The sequence below is a fragment of the Oryctolagus cuniculus genome, chromosome 5, assembly GCF_051225735.1.
Source record: "Oryctolagus cuniculus isolate XC-2025 breed Fujian yellow rabbit chromosome 5, ASM5122573v1, whole genome shotgun sequence".
NCBI lineage: Eukaryota > Metazoa > Chordata > Mammalia > Lagomorpha > Leporidae > Oryctolagus > Oryctolagus cuniculus.
In genome coordinates this window covers 2,424,250-2,439,817 of record NC_142871.1, presented here as the reverse complement: position 1 = coordinate 2,439,817, position 15,568 = coordinate 2,424,250, and the positions used below count along the sequence as shown (strand labels likewise).

General features: G+C 61.3%; 1 protein-coding gene and 1 long non-coding RNA gene across 4 annotated transcripts in view; one reads left to right on the top strand and one right to left on the bottom strand.

Annotated features, from left to right (window-relative positions):
* Positions 1–5,281: 5,281 nt before the first annotated feature.
* Positions 5,282–10,966, top strand: LOC149126375 (uncharacterized). The gene is made up of 2 exons (XR_016233532.1): positions 5,282–5,750; positions 10,109–10,966. It is a non-coding gene; the product is annotated as an uncharacterized LOC149126375 (long non-coding RNA).
* A 1,688-nt stretch (positions 10,967–12,654) lies between these two features.
* The window catches only part of RPS6KA2 (ribosomal protein S6 kinase A2), a 294,253-nt gene continuing 291,339 nt past the window's right edge, over positions 12,655–15,568 (bottom strand). For all 3 annotated transcript variants that reach the window (XM_070073285.2, XM_070073287.2, XM_070073286.2), the window contains one exon: positions 12,655–15,008. In XM_070073285.2, the coding sequence (XP_069929386.1) occupies positions 14,883–15,008 (126 nt within the window). In that variant the 3' untranslated portion in view covers positions 12,655–14,882. The remainder of the gene's footprint in view (positions 15,009–15,568) is intronic.

The following is a 15,568-nucleotide window of genomic DNA, read 5'->3' as shown; positions in this document are numbered from 1 at the left end:
TTATCTGTGCCGGTATTTAGAATTCTTCTCTAAATATTAGACAAGAACCCTCTTGGGCTTATTAATATCGGGGATTTAGTAATAAGCCCATGGTAAAATCGTAAGGCACCCCAAATTCCAGTAGTGCATGTGGTACCCCGGATAGCATTTCTAGGGAACTTTAAGGGGCCACATTTTAGTGTGAATTTTAGGGGGTCATCTCCGATTTCAGACTGACACTGGCGCTGAGGTGCGTGGTCAGCTGTGACCAGGGGCCTGGTTGGCCAGTGGTGCCCGTGCCTTGCCTTTGATGGGTCAGTGATGCGCTTTCTAGGGAACTCATGATGGCCAGGTGGGCTCCAGTTGGTCTGGGAAGGGGAGCTGTTTTGCCCTAGGCCTGGCATCCCCTACACAACCCCCTGTGGACAACACTGGCCAGCAAGGTTCTTATCTGTTGGAGAAAGAAAGGGCTTCAGTGATGAGAGCCTCATGGGACCGTGTCACCCCCTGGAGTCAGTGACCTCCCTCTGACGGACAGGCGAGAGACCTGGGCTACGGGGGCAGGAGGGGGTTGGGGTCCAGCTTCCCACTGATATCGGAATTTGGGGAACCATTCGATATCACCATATGCTTATTAATAAATCTCCAATATTAATAAGCCCAAGTGGGTTCTTGCCTAATGCTTAGAGAATTCTGAATACTGGCATAAATAAACGAGGCAGCAGGGTACATTTTAAGCTTTTATTTAGTGCGAAAGATGCAGAGAAGAGCGAGAGCTTTATTAAGAGAGAGGTGAATCTGGGTTCATACGGAGCACCAGGAACCAGCCACGTGGAGGAGCATCCAGGCCAGGAAGCCTCGGGGCGGAAGGCCAAGCACCCTGGGGGCACAGGGCTACAGCCAGCCCCCTCCCGGCAAGAAGCCTGGGCGAGGGAGGAAGGAGAGAGCCAGGCACACCCTGTCTCAGCCTTTTAATCCACTCTCAAAGGGGCGGGGTTAATTAACCTGATTGGCCGGTGGGCACTCAGGTGTGGCCAAGCAGGGGCATGCGGTCACACAGGGGCGTGGCGAAGGCGTGGTCTTCCAGCTTACAGACCTAATACATTTTAACCTGTGTGCCTGCCCACTTCACCTCCACGCGCGTCCCTGCTACTCCTGACAGTGCTGCTCCAGAAGACACGTGTGTCCTGACGCGGCGCACCGTGGGAAGAAGCCACAGGGAGCCGGCAGAGCCCTGCTCTGAAAGCCCGGGGACTGGTTTCCACGGACAGAGCTGGGGTCCCCTTTCCACCCAGAGCGAGGCGCTGAGAGAGGGACTGCCCACACTGTTGGTGCTGGTTTCTTTCTACCTCTGGACGCGTGTCGTTGGCCTGGGCCGGGCACGCCTCCTGCACCAGCCCAGCTGTCCCCTTCATTCATTTCACAGCTCCCAAAATAGCGTCGCTTAGGGACGAGTGGCTGTGGGGCCCGTGTATTGTTCCTCCTTTTCCTTCTCTCCTGCAGGATGGACACTTCCGCGCACCCCGGCTCCTCAGACTGGCTGGGCAGGGTTCCCCGAGGACGAGGACGGGGGCAGCCGCGGCTTCAGGCCGCCTTGCTACTTCTTCCCTTTCTTGTTTCTGGCTCTGAAGTGAGCAGGGTGTCGGGGGAGCGGCCGCAGGGCAAGCCCACTCCCACCACGCGTGCCACACTCGCCATACACGCCACACACACACGCCACACTCGCCATACACGCCACACACACACGCCACACTCGCCATACACGCCACACATGCCATATGCACCACACACATGCCACACTCGCCATACATGCCACACACATGCCACGTATGCCATACACGCCACACTCGCCATACACACATGCCACACTCGCCATACACACTACACTCCCGCCACGCATGCCATACACACCACACACGCCATACACGCCACACTCACCATACACGCCACACTCACCATACACACCACACTCCCGCCACGCACACCATACACACCACACACGCCATACACACCACACACACACGCCACACTCGCCATACACACCACACTCCCGCCATGCACACCATACATGCCACACACGCCATACACACCACACACACGCCACACTCGCCGAGGAAGAGCCCTCTGAGTCTCCAGCAATCTTTCACCCAGAGAGCCGGTTAGAGCTGGACAGGCTGAGTGTGTTTACTCGACCTCAAAGACTTGCCCGCGTGGTTCACGGCCACGAGCTCTGGGGGGGTGGGGGGCAGTGTTTGGTTTGCTCTGCTCTGTTGTCCCGGCCGGGGGGGGGGCAGTGTTTGGTTTGCTCTCCTCTGTTGTCCCGGCCGGGCCGGGGGTGGGCGTGGGGGTTGGGGGGGCAGTGTTTGGTTTGCTCTCCTCTGATGTCCCGGCCGGGCCGGGCTCTGACAAGAGGGTGCAGCTTTGCACAGTCCTGCACACATGAGCCCGGCGTCCTTGGAGCATCTCCCGGGACGCTGGCCACGGCCGTCTCCCAGGGTGGACGGCAGCCTGTCGCCCGGCACCTGCTCTGCTCCCAGCCAGCTGGCACAGCTCTCGGGGAGGGGAGGCGTCGGTCCACTCCTCTGTCTTGTGCACCAAATCGGCACTTCTCTACCTTTGGACACCACACCGCCAGGCCCAGGGCAGGGGGGCGGGAATGTTAAGTTTTCCAGTGACTCTGTGTATGTGTATGTGTGCATGTATGTGTGTATGTGTATGTATGTATATGCGTGTGTATATATGTATATGTGTGTATGTGTGTGCATGCATGTGTATATGTGTGTGTATGCATGTGTATGTGTGTGTGTGTTGGGGGAGGTAGGAGCAGAAGGAAGGCGGAGTTTCTCTTGTCCATCAGCTCCAGCTCAGGTCTTGGGGTGGCTCATACCTCTTCTGTGGGTCCTCCCACCTCTCCCTGGCCCAAGCCTCATGAGTGCAGGTGGGGTGGGGGTTCAGGGCCGCCCCCTTGAGGCCACTGCTGTGCTCCCATTCCTCCTGGGGACACAGACTACTGGTGGGGGCGGGGGCTGCCCCGGGGGACAGCCTTACTGACAAAGGCTCTCAGAAGGTGAGGGCTAGGTCTGGAGTGGAGCCCAGCGCCTGGGGAGGGTGTGCCGTGCGGAGCAGACAGCAGCAGAGGGGACAGGGACCCCAGATGTCCGAGGAACAGCGACCAGGGTGGTATGGGACGCTGACACACTCTGCATACTGTGCACCCCGACATGCTGACACACTGCACACCCTGCACCCGACATGCTGACACACTCTGCACACCCTGCACCCCGACATGCTGACACACTCTGCACACCCTGCACCCGACATGCTGACACACTCACTGCACACCCTGCACCCCGACATGCTGACACACTCTGCACACCCTGCACCCCGACATGCTGACACACTCACTGCACACCCTGCACCCCGACATCCTGACACACTCTGCACACCCTGCACCCCAACATGCTGACACACTCTGCACACCCTGCACCCTGACATGCCGACACACTCTGCACACTGTGCACCCGACATGCTGACACACTCACTGCACACCCTGCACCCCGACATGCTGACACCCACTCTGCACACCCTGCACCCGACATCCTGACACACTCTGCACACCCTGTACCCGACATGCTGACACACTCACTGCACACGGTGCACCCCGACATGCTGACACACTCTACACACCCTGCACCCCGACATGCTGACACACTCTGCACACCCTGTACCCCGACATGCTGACACTGCACACCCTGCACCCGACATGCTGACACACTCTGCACACCCTGCACCCCGACATGCTGACACACACTCTGCACACCCTGCACCCCGACATGCTGACACACTCACTGCACACGGTGTACCCCGACATGCTGACACACTGTACACCCTGCACCCCGACATGCTGACACACTCACTGCACACCCTGCACCCTGACATGCTGACACACTCTGCACACCCTGCACCCCGACATGCTGACACACTGCAACCCTGCACCCGACATCCTGACACACTCTGCACACCCTGCACCCCGACATGCTGACACACTCTGCACACCCTGCACCCGACATGCTGACACACTGCACACCCTGCACCCCGACATCCTGACACACTCCACCCCGAGATGCTGACACGCTCTGCACACTGTGCACCCCGACATGCTGACACACTCACTGCACACCCTGCACCCCGACATGCTGACACACTCACTGCACACCCTGCACCCGACATGCTGACACACTCTGCACACCCTGCACCCGACATGCTGACACACTCACTGCACACCCTGCACCCCGACATGCTGACACACTCCTGCACACCCTGCACCCCGACATCCTGACACACTCTGCACCCCGACATGCTGACACACTCCTGCACACCCTGCACCCCAAGACGCTCGTGCACACTGTGCTGCTGCAGTGGCAGGTGTTGGCCCCTCCAGCAGCTCCCCCTCCTCATCACCGCACACATTTTTCCTGACCCAGAGGCTCAGGCAGAGGGTCCTGGGCTGGGCAGTTGTGTCTTTGGACTCCTGTGTGAGGCGCTGGCCCTCACCGGGCAGAGTCTGGAGATGGTGGTAGCCCCCTCCCGTGGCATTCGTGTCTGTGGGGAGGACAGTGGCAAGCGGCTGTTGCAAGCCAGGAGGGGCCCAAAACCAGGAACAGAGTTTGCCTGCCGCTCAGTTTGGCCTCGTGCTCAGTCCGGGGCCTGCAGAAGTAGGAGGCCTCCGTGCCCGCGGGTGGTTCTAACTGCCTGGGCTGACTGAACCACGAAGCCGAGACACGAATGGGAGGGCTCTTCCAGGAATCACAGGTGCTACCGTGATCTCCAAGGAGATGGGCCTGTGCAGGTGGGGGCGTGGCCTGCTGGGAGCCAGGGTCCTCCAGCAGGGGTGGGGTGTGTAGGGCTTTGCCTCCTCCGTCAGACTCTGGAGTGGGGACTGAGCCTGAGCTTGGCTGCTCTGGGGCAGGGTTCCCCCAGGGGACACAGGGGCCCCTGAGAGGACCCCAGGTGGCAGTCCTGGTGGCGGGAGGAAGTTGGGCACTGCTCTGCCAGTGGGGGCAGGGAGGAGGCCTGCCAGGCCCCGGGCGAAATATCCAAGGGAGAGGCCAGCTACGCCCTACCTGTGGTGCTGCTAGGGCACTGACCCTCCTGGTAGAGACCTGTAGAAAATAAAGACCAAGGCTCCCAACCAGGGGAAGGCGGTGGGGTGGCTGCTGTCCCTCCTGGTGCTGGCCGCTGAGCGCTGAGCGGGGGCCCTGTGGGCGGGGTTTCTGCCCTGTGCCTTCGGGCTGGATTTTCCACTCTTCTAACAGGGCGGAGAGCTGCTCACTGCTCTCAGGAAATCTCCTTTCTGTTTCCGATGACCAGAGTGCGCCCCTTGGCTGCAGCCAAGAATGCTGACAGAGATGTCCCGCCCACTGTGGCAGCCTCCACCCCACGCGATCACCGAGCCTTCGGGACGCGGCTGGTGTGGCCGTGGAGCTAGATTAATCTTATGCTGAAAAATAATCTAGGGGCCGGCGCTTTAGCGTCGCGGGTAAAGCCAGTGCCTGCACAACAGCTGGGCCTGGGCCTGGCTGAACCCAGAGCCAGGAACTCAACCCAGATCCCTCACATGGGGGGCAGGAACCCGAGTACTTGGGTCATCGCTGCCGCCTCCCAGGGTTTGCACTTGCAAGAAGCTGAGTCGGGAGCCGGGGCCAGGAATGGAACCCAGGTGCATCTTAGCTGATGGGCCAAGGGCCCCCGCTGAGTCTTCCTCTTTAACCGTGAGTGGTCAGGGCACAGTCGTTTCTGATAGAATTCGGGCTGCAGGGTGGAGAATGAGTTGGAGAGGCAGTGCTGCAGCTGGAATTGCAATCAAAGGTCCTTGCAGCTGCCCGGGGAGGTGGGGGGAGGGGAGGGACAGAGGGAAAGCCCGGGCTGACAGTGACACGGCAGACAGCTGATGCCACGTGGCGGGGGTGGGGTGGGTGGGCACGTGGCTTTGGACCAAAGGCTCTGGGATCGCTCAGCTGGCTGTGGGAGCAGCACAGGCCTCCAGGGAGCTCAGTGGGGGCTGAGGGTGGGGTGAAGACGATAGACAGGGGATTGGGAAGGCCGGTGTAAGCAGCTGGCGCTGGATCCAGGTGGCCTGGCCCAGGGCCCAGCTAGGGACAGCCTCCTGGCGGCCTATCATGGATTCCGGCTACACAAGGCGCTCACTTGCGCGTCACACAGGATGCTGTAGAAATGTAGCTGGCGTGGGCGGGGCGGGCAGCTGTGCACAGCAGGTTACGCTGCTGCTTGGGTCACCAGCATCCTGCGAGAGCACCAGTCCCAGTCCCAGCTGCTCCACTTCCAATCCAGCTGCCTGCTCACGCTCCTAGGGAGGCAGCGGAAGGTGGCCCACGTGCTGGGGCCCCTGCACCCACATTGGAGACCGGAAGCTCCTGATTCCTGGCTTCCAGCCTGACCCAGATCTGGCTGTTACGGCCTTACGGGGATGAACCAGCAGATGGAAGCGCGCGCTCTCGCTCTCTCAAATAAATAAACGAATGAATCACTCTTAATGAAGGAAGCCTGCAGACACGTTCCTGAGAACTTCTTAGAGGAGCGCCAGCCACGTCCACCAGGGGAGGGCCTTTAGCTTTTTAAGAAAGAAGGCAGAGAGACAGAAAGAGAGGAGAGACAGACAGAAACAAAGATCTCCCATCGCTGACTCGCTCCTCAAATGCCCACCACGGACAGGGCGGGCCAGTGGGAAGCCAGGAGCCAGGAGCTCCATCCGGGTCTCCACGTGGGCGGCAGGAACCCAGGCACCTGGGCCATCTTCCACGGCCTCCCAGCAGCACTAGCAGGGAGCTGCATGGGAAACACGGAGTAGCCTGACTCAGCCAGGCGCTGTGCTGTGGGAGGTGGGTGTCCCGGGTGGCAGCGGCTTGCTCGCTGGGCCACACCCCCCTGAGTTCTGTGTCAACCAAGCTTTTCCCCTTGGCCCGGCATAGGGAAGACTTTCTCTAATGAAAAAGTGTCTGTGAAGTAGCTGTTTGCCCTCCCTAAAAGGGAGCACTTCAAAGGAGACATGGAACCATTTCTCCCGCACGGGCGGAGTCTGCGTTAATTCCCGGGGGTGATACAAAGCCAGGCGGAACTCAGCTGAGCTCCCGGTCTCCCCCCAGCAGGTTCAGGGTGTGGGTGTGTGCATTTTGGTGCTCGTCGGTTGTCCCGACACTGACAGGGACCGCAGACTCCTGCCCATGCTGGCGAGGAGCTGCGGCAGGCTCCTGGCTGGCAGGCGTCCCCACCCAGGGCTCGGTCCAGGGCAGTGCCGGTCATCCCACACCTGCAGGGCTGACCACGCCGGCCCCACGGCCCAGAGCGTTGGCTTCCTGCCCTCTGCTGGCTGCCTGTAAGATTGCAGGCCCCGGAAGTCACGGGGCCGGCGCTCGGAGATGCGAGATGCGGGAGTCAGAAAGGAGAAAGGGGTGGACTTGCGCGACTGCCACGCCGGGTCAGCGAGGCCGCCGCCCCCGCCCGAGAGGGCCGCGCCCCTTAGACTTCGCTGCGGCCACGCCCGTAGTGGGGTCCAGACCTGGAACTCCGGCACCCCGGTGCAGCACTCCATCTCCCACGTAACCGAGCCAGGCGCTGCGCTGGGGCGGGGCACGGAGGCAGGAAGGATTTCGGCTCTCGGGGGTGTGGCAGACCCGGTGAGGGAGGGCAGTGCACTCGCGGAAAGTTGTATCGAGGCGGCGTCTGGGCTGAGGGGCTGGCATCATGGCACACCACGGGGTTAAGATGTTTCCTGCAGCGCCGGCATCCCATGTGAGCGCGGTCCCCGCTGCTCCACGTCCGATCCAGCTCCCTGCTATGGCCTGGGAACGCAGCAGGTGATGGCTGGGGCTCTGTCCCCGCGTGGGAGACGCAGTGGAGCTCCTGGCTCCTGGCTTCAGCCTGGCCCAGCCTTGGCCATTGCAGCCATTTGGGGAGTGAACCAGCGGATGGAAGATCCCCTCTTAAAAGAATGAAACAAAAGAATTCCTGTAACCCACGCTCCTGGGACATCGATCAGAACGCGGAAGTGGAGTGGCCCAGGTGACAGCCGGGGGGAAAAGCTGGGTCTTTCCCCTGCGCTTGGCGGTGCTGCCATCGTCCCACTGGTGATGACAACGGTGCCTTGCCAGCACTGACCCCGCCTGGAGCCCTCACCGAGCCCAGTGGCCTGCTGGTGGCGAGGGGCCGGCCCTCCGTCCTGACTGACAGCTGTGTGCCCACATGCACGGCGGAGTTTGGGTTTGGGGCCGCCCCCCCGGGGCTGACATCTAGACGCTGGCAGAGTGCGGTGCCCTCGTCTCGCTGTGGCTCCGCCCCCAGGGGCCCCGCGGAGCAGCCGAGCCTGTGCGGCACCGGGACAGCCAGGGCCCGGCCACCTGCGCGCTCCCGCGCTGCGTCCTCTCTGGCCCTCTGCTCTGCGGGGATTTCCTTTCCTCTTCGTATTCTGCTTGTGTGACGCCTTGCAATAAACCGACTGCTTTGGAAACTGCCTCACTTTGCCTGTCCTTCGAGCAAGGGATAAAAGGACTCGCCCCTCTTAGAAAACAATAATCCTTTTTAAAAAAAATAGATTTATGTATTTGAGAGCCAGAGTTACAGAGAGAGAGGGAGAGACCGAGATCTTCCACCTGCTGGTTCACTCCCCAAACAGTCCCAGTGGCTGGGGCTGGGCCAGGCTGAAGCCAGGAGCCTGGAGCTTCTTCCAGGTCTCCCACAGGGGCACCGGGGATGCTTCCTCTGCCTTCCCACGCACTTTAACAGGGAGCTGGATGAGAAGTGGAGCAGCCAGGACTTGAACCGGTTCATATGGGCTGCTGGTGTCGCAGGTGGCGAGTTACCCCCGTTGTACCACAATGCTCGCCCTGAAAAACCACAATCCCAGGTGTTGGGAAGACGGGGCTGCCTTGGGGGTCCAGTGTGACTCTCCTCCATTGCCAAGTTCAAGGCTGGGGTCCCCAGAACTGAAGATGTTAACACGAGAAAAGCATGTGCGTTCACTTCATATACGTTTTATGTGACACAGGAGCCTTTGGAAACAGAGACTCAAAGAAACAGGGAGATGTGTGTGTGTGTGTGTGTGTGTGTTGAGGGGGCGGGGGTTTGAAAAACGTCGTTGTGGGTCCGGCCCTGTGGCGTGTAGGGAAAGCCTCTGCCCGAGAGCAAGGCTGGCATCCCACATGAGCGCAGGTTCAAGTCCCAGCTGCTGCACTTCCAATCCAGCTCCCTGCTAATGCGCCTGGGAAAGCAGCAGAAGATGGTCCAAGGGCTTGGGCCCCTGCACCCACGTGGGAGACCTGGAAGAAGCTCCTGGCTCCTGGCTTCAGCCTGGCCCAGCCCTGGCTATTGTAGCCATTTGGGGAGTGAATCAGTGAATGGAAGATTCTCGCTTGCTCTCATTCTGTAACTGCCTTTAAAATAAATAGAGGGAGAGGGAGAGGGAGAGAGGGAGAGAGAGAGAGAGAGGGAGAGAGGGAGAGGGAGAGAGGGGGAGGGAGAGAGGGGGAGAGGGAGAGAGGTGGAGAGAGGGAGAGGGAGAGAGGGAGAGAGGGAGAGGGAGAGAGAGGGAGAGAGGGAGAGGGAGAGAGAGAGGGAGAGGGAGAGAGAGGAAGGGAGTGGGAGAGAGGGAGAGGGAGAGAGAGAGGGAGAGAGAGAGGGAGAGGGAGAGAGGGAAAGGGAGAGGGAGAGAGGGAGAGAGAGGGAGAGAGGGAAGGAGGGAGAAGCATAGTGTTTTGGGGTTTGAGCCCAGCTCTGCCATGGAGCAATCCTGAAGACTTAGCCAGCTCCGGCCTCCTTTGGTCTGGATGGTGAGAAGCGGGGCCGGGTGGGCGGCTGCGGTGGGAGCAGTCATTGTCCTGTCGCCGGTCTTGGGGGCTGACTGTTGAACTTCCCCTGCCGTTCACATCGAACTCCTTCAGACTGACGTCTGCGCAATCTGGGATCTCTTCCAGTGCTTTCCAGATTTCCGTGGGAACATTTTGTAACTAGGTGGGAATTTTCGTTGTTAGTGAAGTTTCAGACTTTACAAACGTGTTCTAAACTCACGGGAGAACTGAATTCCGGTGTCTCTTTCTTTTTTTAATCTTTTCTTCAGATGGAGCGCTTACCTTTTCAGCTGCTACTTAGGAGTAAAAATCAAAAACGAAAACGCTGCTTGTTCTGCCGTCCAGCCCTGCGGTTCTAAGGGACACAGAAGGGGGCAGCGTGGAGGCCATAGGTTCTGCGCTTTCCGCTGGGCCCAAGGTTCCCAGCTGCACCAGGCATCCGGCACCAGGGCGGCGCCGGGAGGAGTGGGGTCGGGGAAGGGGTGCCTTCCTGCCCCGAGGAGAGGGAGACGGGAAAGCGAGAGAAGTCGCAGTCGTTGCTGACCACGTCGTCGTCTGAAAGCCGAAGCAGCAGCTTCGTGGGGACTGCTCGCTTTCCCGCCCAGCCCAGGTGCGCTGGCAACTGCAGGGGCTGGGCTGTGGCATCGCGGGTAAAGCCGCCACCTGCAGGGCCGGCATCCCACATGGGCACCAGTTCGACTCCTGGCTGCTCCACTTCCGATCCAGCTCTCTGCTGTGGCCTGGGAAAGCAGTGGAAGATGGCCCAAGTGCTTGGGCCCCTGCACCTGCATGGGAGACCTGGAAGAAGCCCCTGGCTCCTGGTTTCGAATCGGCTCAGCACCGGCCGTTGTGGCCATCTGGGGAGTGAACCAGCAGATGGAAGACCTCTCTCTCTGTCTGTCTGTCTGTCTCTCTGACTTTCAAATAAATATATTAAAAAGAGAGAAGAAAGGAAAGGAAGAAAGAGAAGCAGCACGCTGCGACGTCTCTGAGCCAGACGCTCACCGCGGCCTCCCTCATCAGAGCGGGGGTGGGGTGGGGGGACAGGTGAGTTTAGCCGGCAGTTTTCTCGGGCTCCCAGGACAGACGTGGGAGCCAGCAATAAAGCTCAGTGGGTGTTTCCTGTGTTGGTGCCTGAGCTCAGCCGAGGTTCTACCCTGCAGTTTCGCAGCGACGGGTGAGATGCAGCCTCAGCACATGCTGAGGTGGGCGTGCTTTCGGCTTTCGGGGCTGCCGCCTCCTTGTGTCCCTGTGCGGTCACACAGGGCAGCGCGAGGATGTGCGGGGTGTCAGAGCCGGTTCCGGCTGCGGGCGCAACGCCAGGGCCCACCAAACGACCCGCAGTGCTGGTGGCCGGAAGCTGCCTCTTCCTGGTCCCAGGGCGCACCCTTCCCTGCACACAGCAGAGAGAGCTGCAGTCCCCTCCTTTCCTGACGAGGGCGCCACCTTCGTGGCCTGACCGCCTCTGAACCTCCTGGCACGGCCGCCTGGCCCTGAGGATTTCAACCCGTGGGCCTTGGGGGTGACACAAACATCAGGCTAACAGTTAGGGCGCTGGTTCGAGCCGCAGCTCCTCCACTCGGGTCCGGTCCTGCTAATGTGCCCGGGAAGCAGTGGGTCTTGGCTCCAGTACTGCAGTTCTGCCTCCCCTGTGGGACGCCTGGCTGGAGCCCTGGGCCCTGGCTTCAGCTTGGCCCAACTTGAAAATCAGCTGCAACAGAAGTGTCGGAGATGCGTGCCGCCCGCGGTGGGCTTGGCAGGGCTGCACCACACGGTCTCGCGGACGGGGCCGCACACTGTCCACTCCTGCCAGAGGCCGGGAACGGGGAGAGAACACTTCCTGTCCCCACGCCTCCAGGGCAGCCAGCCCCGTGCACACCTGATTCTACCTAGTGAGTCTTTCCAGGACTCCGAGATGCAGAACCTGAGGACGGATTTTACATTTTAGGTCAACAGGGAGTGATGCACACGGGACGCTGAAGTTATGTTTTCCAACTTGCTTTTCTACAGCCTCTGGCACCCTCCGGGAGCTGGCTGGGTGTAGCAGGAGGCAGGGCTTCCTGGGCATTTGCTATTCGCCCTGAGATTCGCCCATGAGAATTCTCACACGAGCCCCGCGGATGTCGGGAGAGGCCCCTCTCTGCTGGGGGAGCAGACACGTGCACGCCAGTGTTTGGTGCATGAGTTGCTGCACACAGCTGTCGTCTCCTGCCCGTGTCCCCGAACCCACAAACAGCCACGCTCCTCCCAGGACTGTGTGGAAACACACACCTGCTCTCCACCCCCCTCACACTGCTGCGTGACACCTGCACACATGAACTCAGACCTCATGTGCATCACACACACCCCTGTACATACAAGTGATGAGGAAACCCATACACCCCACATGCATGCAATCACACATATACACACATGATGCCTAGACACATACACATGAATGCATACAGCCACACAGATACACATGATGCATACACACCTCCACATGCATGCACACACACGCACACACGCAATGCATACTCACACACCTGCACATGCATGCATACAGTCTCACATGCATGACACACTCACTTCTACACATGCATGCAATCACACACACACATGAACGCATGCAATCACACACACAGACCCGTGGCTCAGTTCGTTGTGACTGAGATGCTGCCCATTCCCTGTGAGGGGCCCCATGGCAGTGGCAGGGGCTGGCAGGAGCCCAGGACAGGGGAGGGACACGGGGTGAGGGTTTCTCTGTGCATCGTTACAGGTTACAACATAGAAAACCCAAAGGTTCTTGTTACGCTAAAAAAAACACCCACCACACTTCATAAAACCCAAGTTTATTCAAAAAAATCTATTCAGAAAGTCTGGAAAGGATAATAAATATCTGTACAGTGCCGCCCGCCCGACACATGACGTAGGGAGTGGGACACAGGACGGTCTTCACCGCGACGTGACAGCGGAGCTCGCGGCGAGCGCTGGGCAGGGGCAGGGGGCGGAGACGCGGGGTCCAGAGCCGCTGTGGTCCCCACGCTTCCAGCCCGGCCGACACTCGCGCTGTGGGGTAGGCGAGGGTAACATGACGCTCGGGGAGGCAGGCCAGGTGTGCTGCTCTGGGCTCACAGCTCTGGCTGATGTGAGGCCCGGCCACCACCGCAGACACGAGCACATGCACATTCCACCGTCACGCACAAGCCTGCCCCACGCCCTCCTCGGGGGGCGGGCTCTCCCACGGTGGGGCCGGGCCAGCTTTCTCTCCAGCAGTGGGTGGCCTGTGCAGGGACCACGCGGCGCTGTTAGGGAACCCACAGACCCCGCGGTCTCTCGGTCCTGCTTGGTGCTGGCGAGGGGGTGTCTACAATGCCACACGTGCACGGCCCTCGTGTGCAGGTGCGCAGGGCCCGCGGGCTGAAAACCGTGCGCTGCCACCACTCACACGCCACAGGCCGCTTCGCACAGGGCTTCTGAACGTGACAGAAGTGTGACTCTGCCGACCGACGCCAGCTGACCTGTTCCGGGTGGCGGCAGGGGTGAGAGGTATCTGACAGTCTGCGCCCAGCCTGGCTGTGCCAGAGTCGTCCTCCGAAGCCCGCCGGACCCAGGAGGGGACAGGATTCCGGATGCGGGGTTCCTCTGTGAGCTTGGTGTCCGGAAAGTAAGGCCGTTTGGGCGGGGGTGGGGGCAGCAGAGGTGCAAGCACACATGGAGGGAGCCGGGCCCGGCCACTCACTCCACTGCTTCTCTCTCCCTCCCTCCCTAAGAGCCAGCCGGCCTGAAGCCGAAACACACACACAGATGGGCCCGGGGCCGAAGACTCCTGCAGCAGGCGGGAAAGGGGCTCGCGAGCTCAGGACGATCCGCTTTCCCCCAGGCCTTTAATACGAGAACAAACCACCCGAGACCCCAGGCCCAGAATGGCCGGGGCGGGCCCGGTGGGGTCAGCTTCCCAGTCGCTAAGGTTTTGGTTGTCTGAGGGGAGCGCAGCCCCTCGCGGAATCTCTAAAGCTTCGGAGACACAGTCATGGTTGAGGTCTGGAGACAGTGAGACCAAGCTAAGGAATTTTTTTTTTTTTTGAGTGAGGTACTGCAGTGGTGGAGCTGGAGGGACAAGAACCCAGGAAATAAATACGCGGCTTCTCAGTGCAATCCCGGCCGCCAGGGACAGGAGCCGCCCCACCCCAGCTCGGTGGGAGGGCGAGCAGGTCCCCGGGGGCTGGGGAGAGCGCCCCCTGCCCAACCAGGCCAGGCCCCAGCCTCCGGGAACGGGCACAGCACAGCACTGCCAGGACCCCGTCCACGGGAAGACACCCACGCGGCGGACACGGCACACTGGCTCGGCTTCGGCATGGCACATGTCTGTGGCCGGCCGTGGAGCAGGAGTCGCGGCAGCCACGGTTTTCCTGAAGGCGAGCAGGGGTGAGTGCAGCCAGCCGTGGCTGTGGGCAGGTGGGAGGAGGGGTCTGAGCTCTCTGGAGCCTCTGGGTACCTCGTGGCCACCGAGGGGCCCTCAGCACAGTGGCCCCGCCTCTGCAGGGCAGCCAGCACCCGTACACGCAAGCTCTGTCCTGATCCCTGGCCCGGCTCTCCTCTCGCCCAAGTCAGAGCCGGAGGCAACGGAGACCACCCGGCCGCAGCCAGGGTCTGGAGCTGAGACGCCCGGGGCTGGCCTCACTTCTCCCACAGAAGCTGGGACGCCCGTGTAGGGGCCCCGCCACACTCCCGCTTCCCACTGGCAAGCTGCTCCCTGGGGAATGCAGACATGCTCGAGGAGAAGACCGGGGGGCTCCGAGGGAAGCCCGGGCCCAGCGGTGACGCCAGGAGACTGGGTTCATTTGGTTTTGCTCAGGACTAAGGGAGGAGAGCAGGTGGCAAGGTTGGCACAGCGAGGCTTCCCGGAGTCTCCGCCTGGGTCCCTCCAGGGCTGGAAGAAAGCACAGGGGCGGCGGAGGCCGGTGCTGCCTCCAGGCTGGACTTGCGGTCGCCCCAGGCGCTGTGTGCGGGACCCGACGCTCAGCAGGTGCAATGGGCGGTGGCCAGGCGTCAGGCTGGCTGCTACAACCGCGTGGACGTGAGTCTCTTCATGCCCCGGCGCTGGGCCAGGCTGGACGACAGCACCGGCTCCAGCCGCGGGGCCAGCGGAGCTCTGTTCAGTGCAGAGTAGGTGGCGGCCATCGCGCCCTGCAAGACCAAGGGGAGGGCGGGGGCTGAACACGGTGAGTGAGGAGCTGGAGCCACGGGGCTTCACAGAGGAGCCCCGCTTCCCCTCAGGCAGCCCGGGGAAGTGAGGCCTCCCTCCAGACGGGGAAGTGAGGCCTCCCTCCAGATGGCGGAGTAGGGAGGGCACGAGGCTGGGTGGTGCCTGCCACACCATGGGCCCCGTAACAGACCCCCTAAGCCACGTGGCCATGCCGACCCCACAGGGTCCCTGAGCCTGTGGCTCCTGTTTGAGGCCTGTGTGTGGCCCCCAGGGTGCAGTCCCCCAGTCCTGGAAGGGGGCCAGGGGCCAGACTCGGCCAGCGCCTGGGCCTGAGCACACCCCAGGCAGCTTGGACTGATTTGGAGGGCCGGCTGACCCTGGAGTGGCTCCAGCTCCTTGGAGGGATCCAGAATGGACAGCGCGGGGGACAGCCTGCACTTCTCAGAGGGGACCCTACCCAGAAGACTGGGCTGCTACCCTGTACGTGAGAACCTCGCACACGAGGGCTGCTGCTGGCCCCTGGCCTGGAATGGAAGGCTTT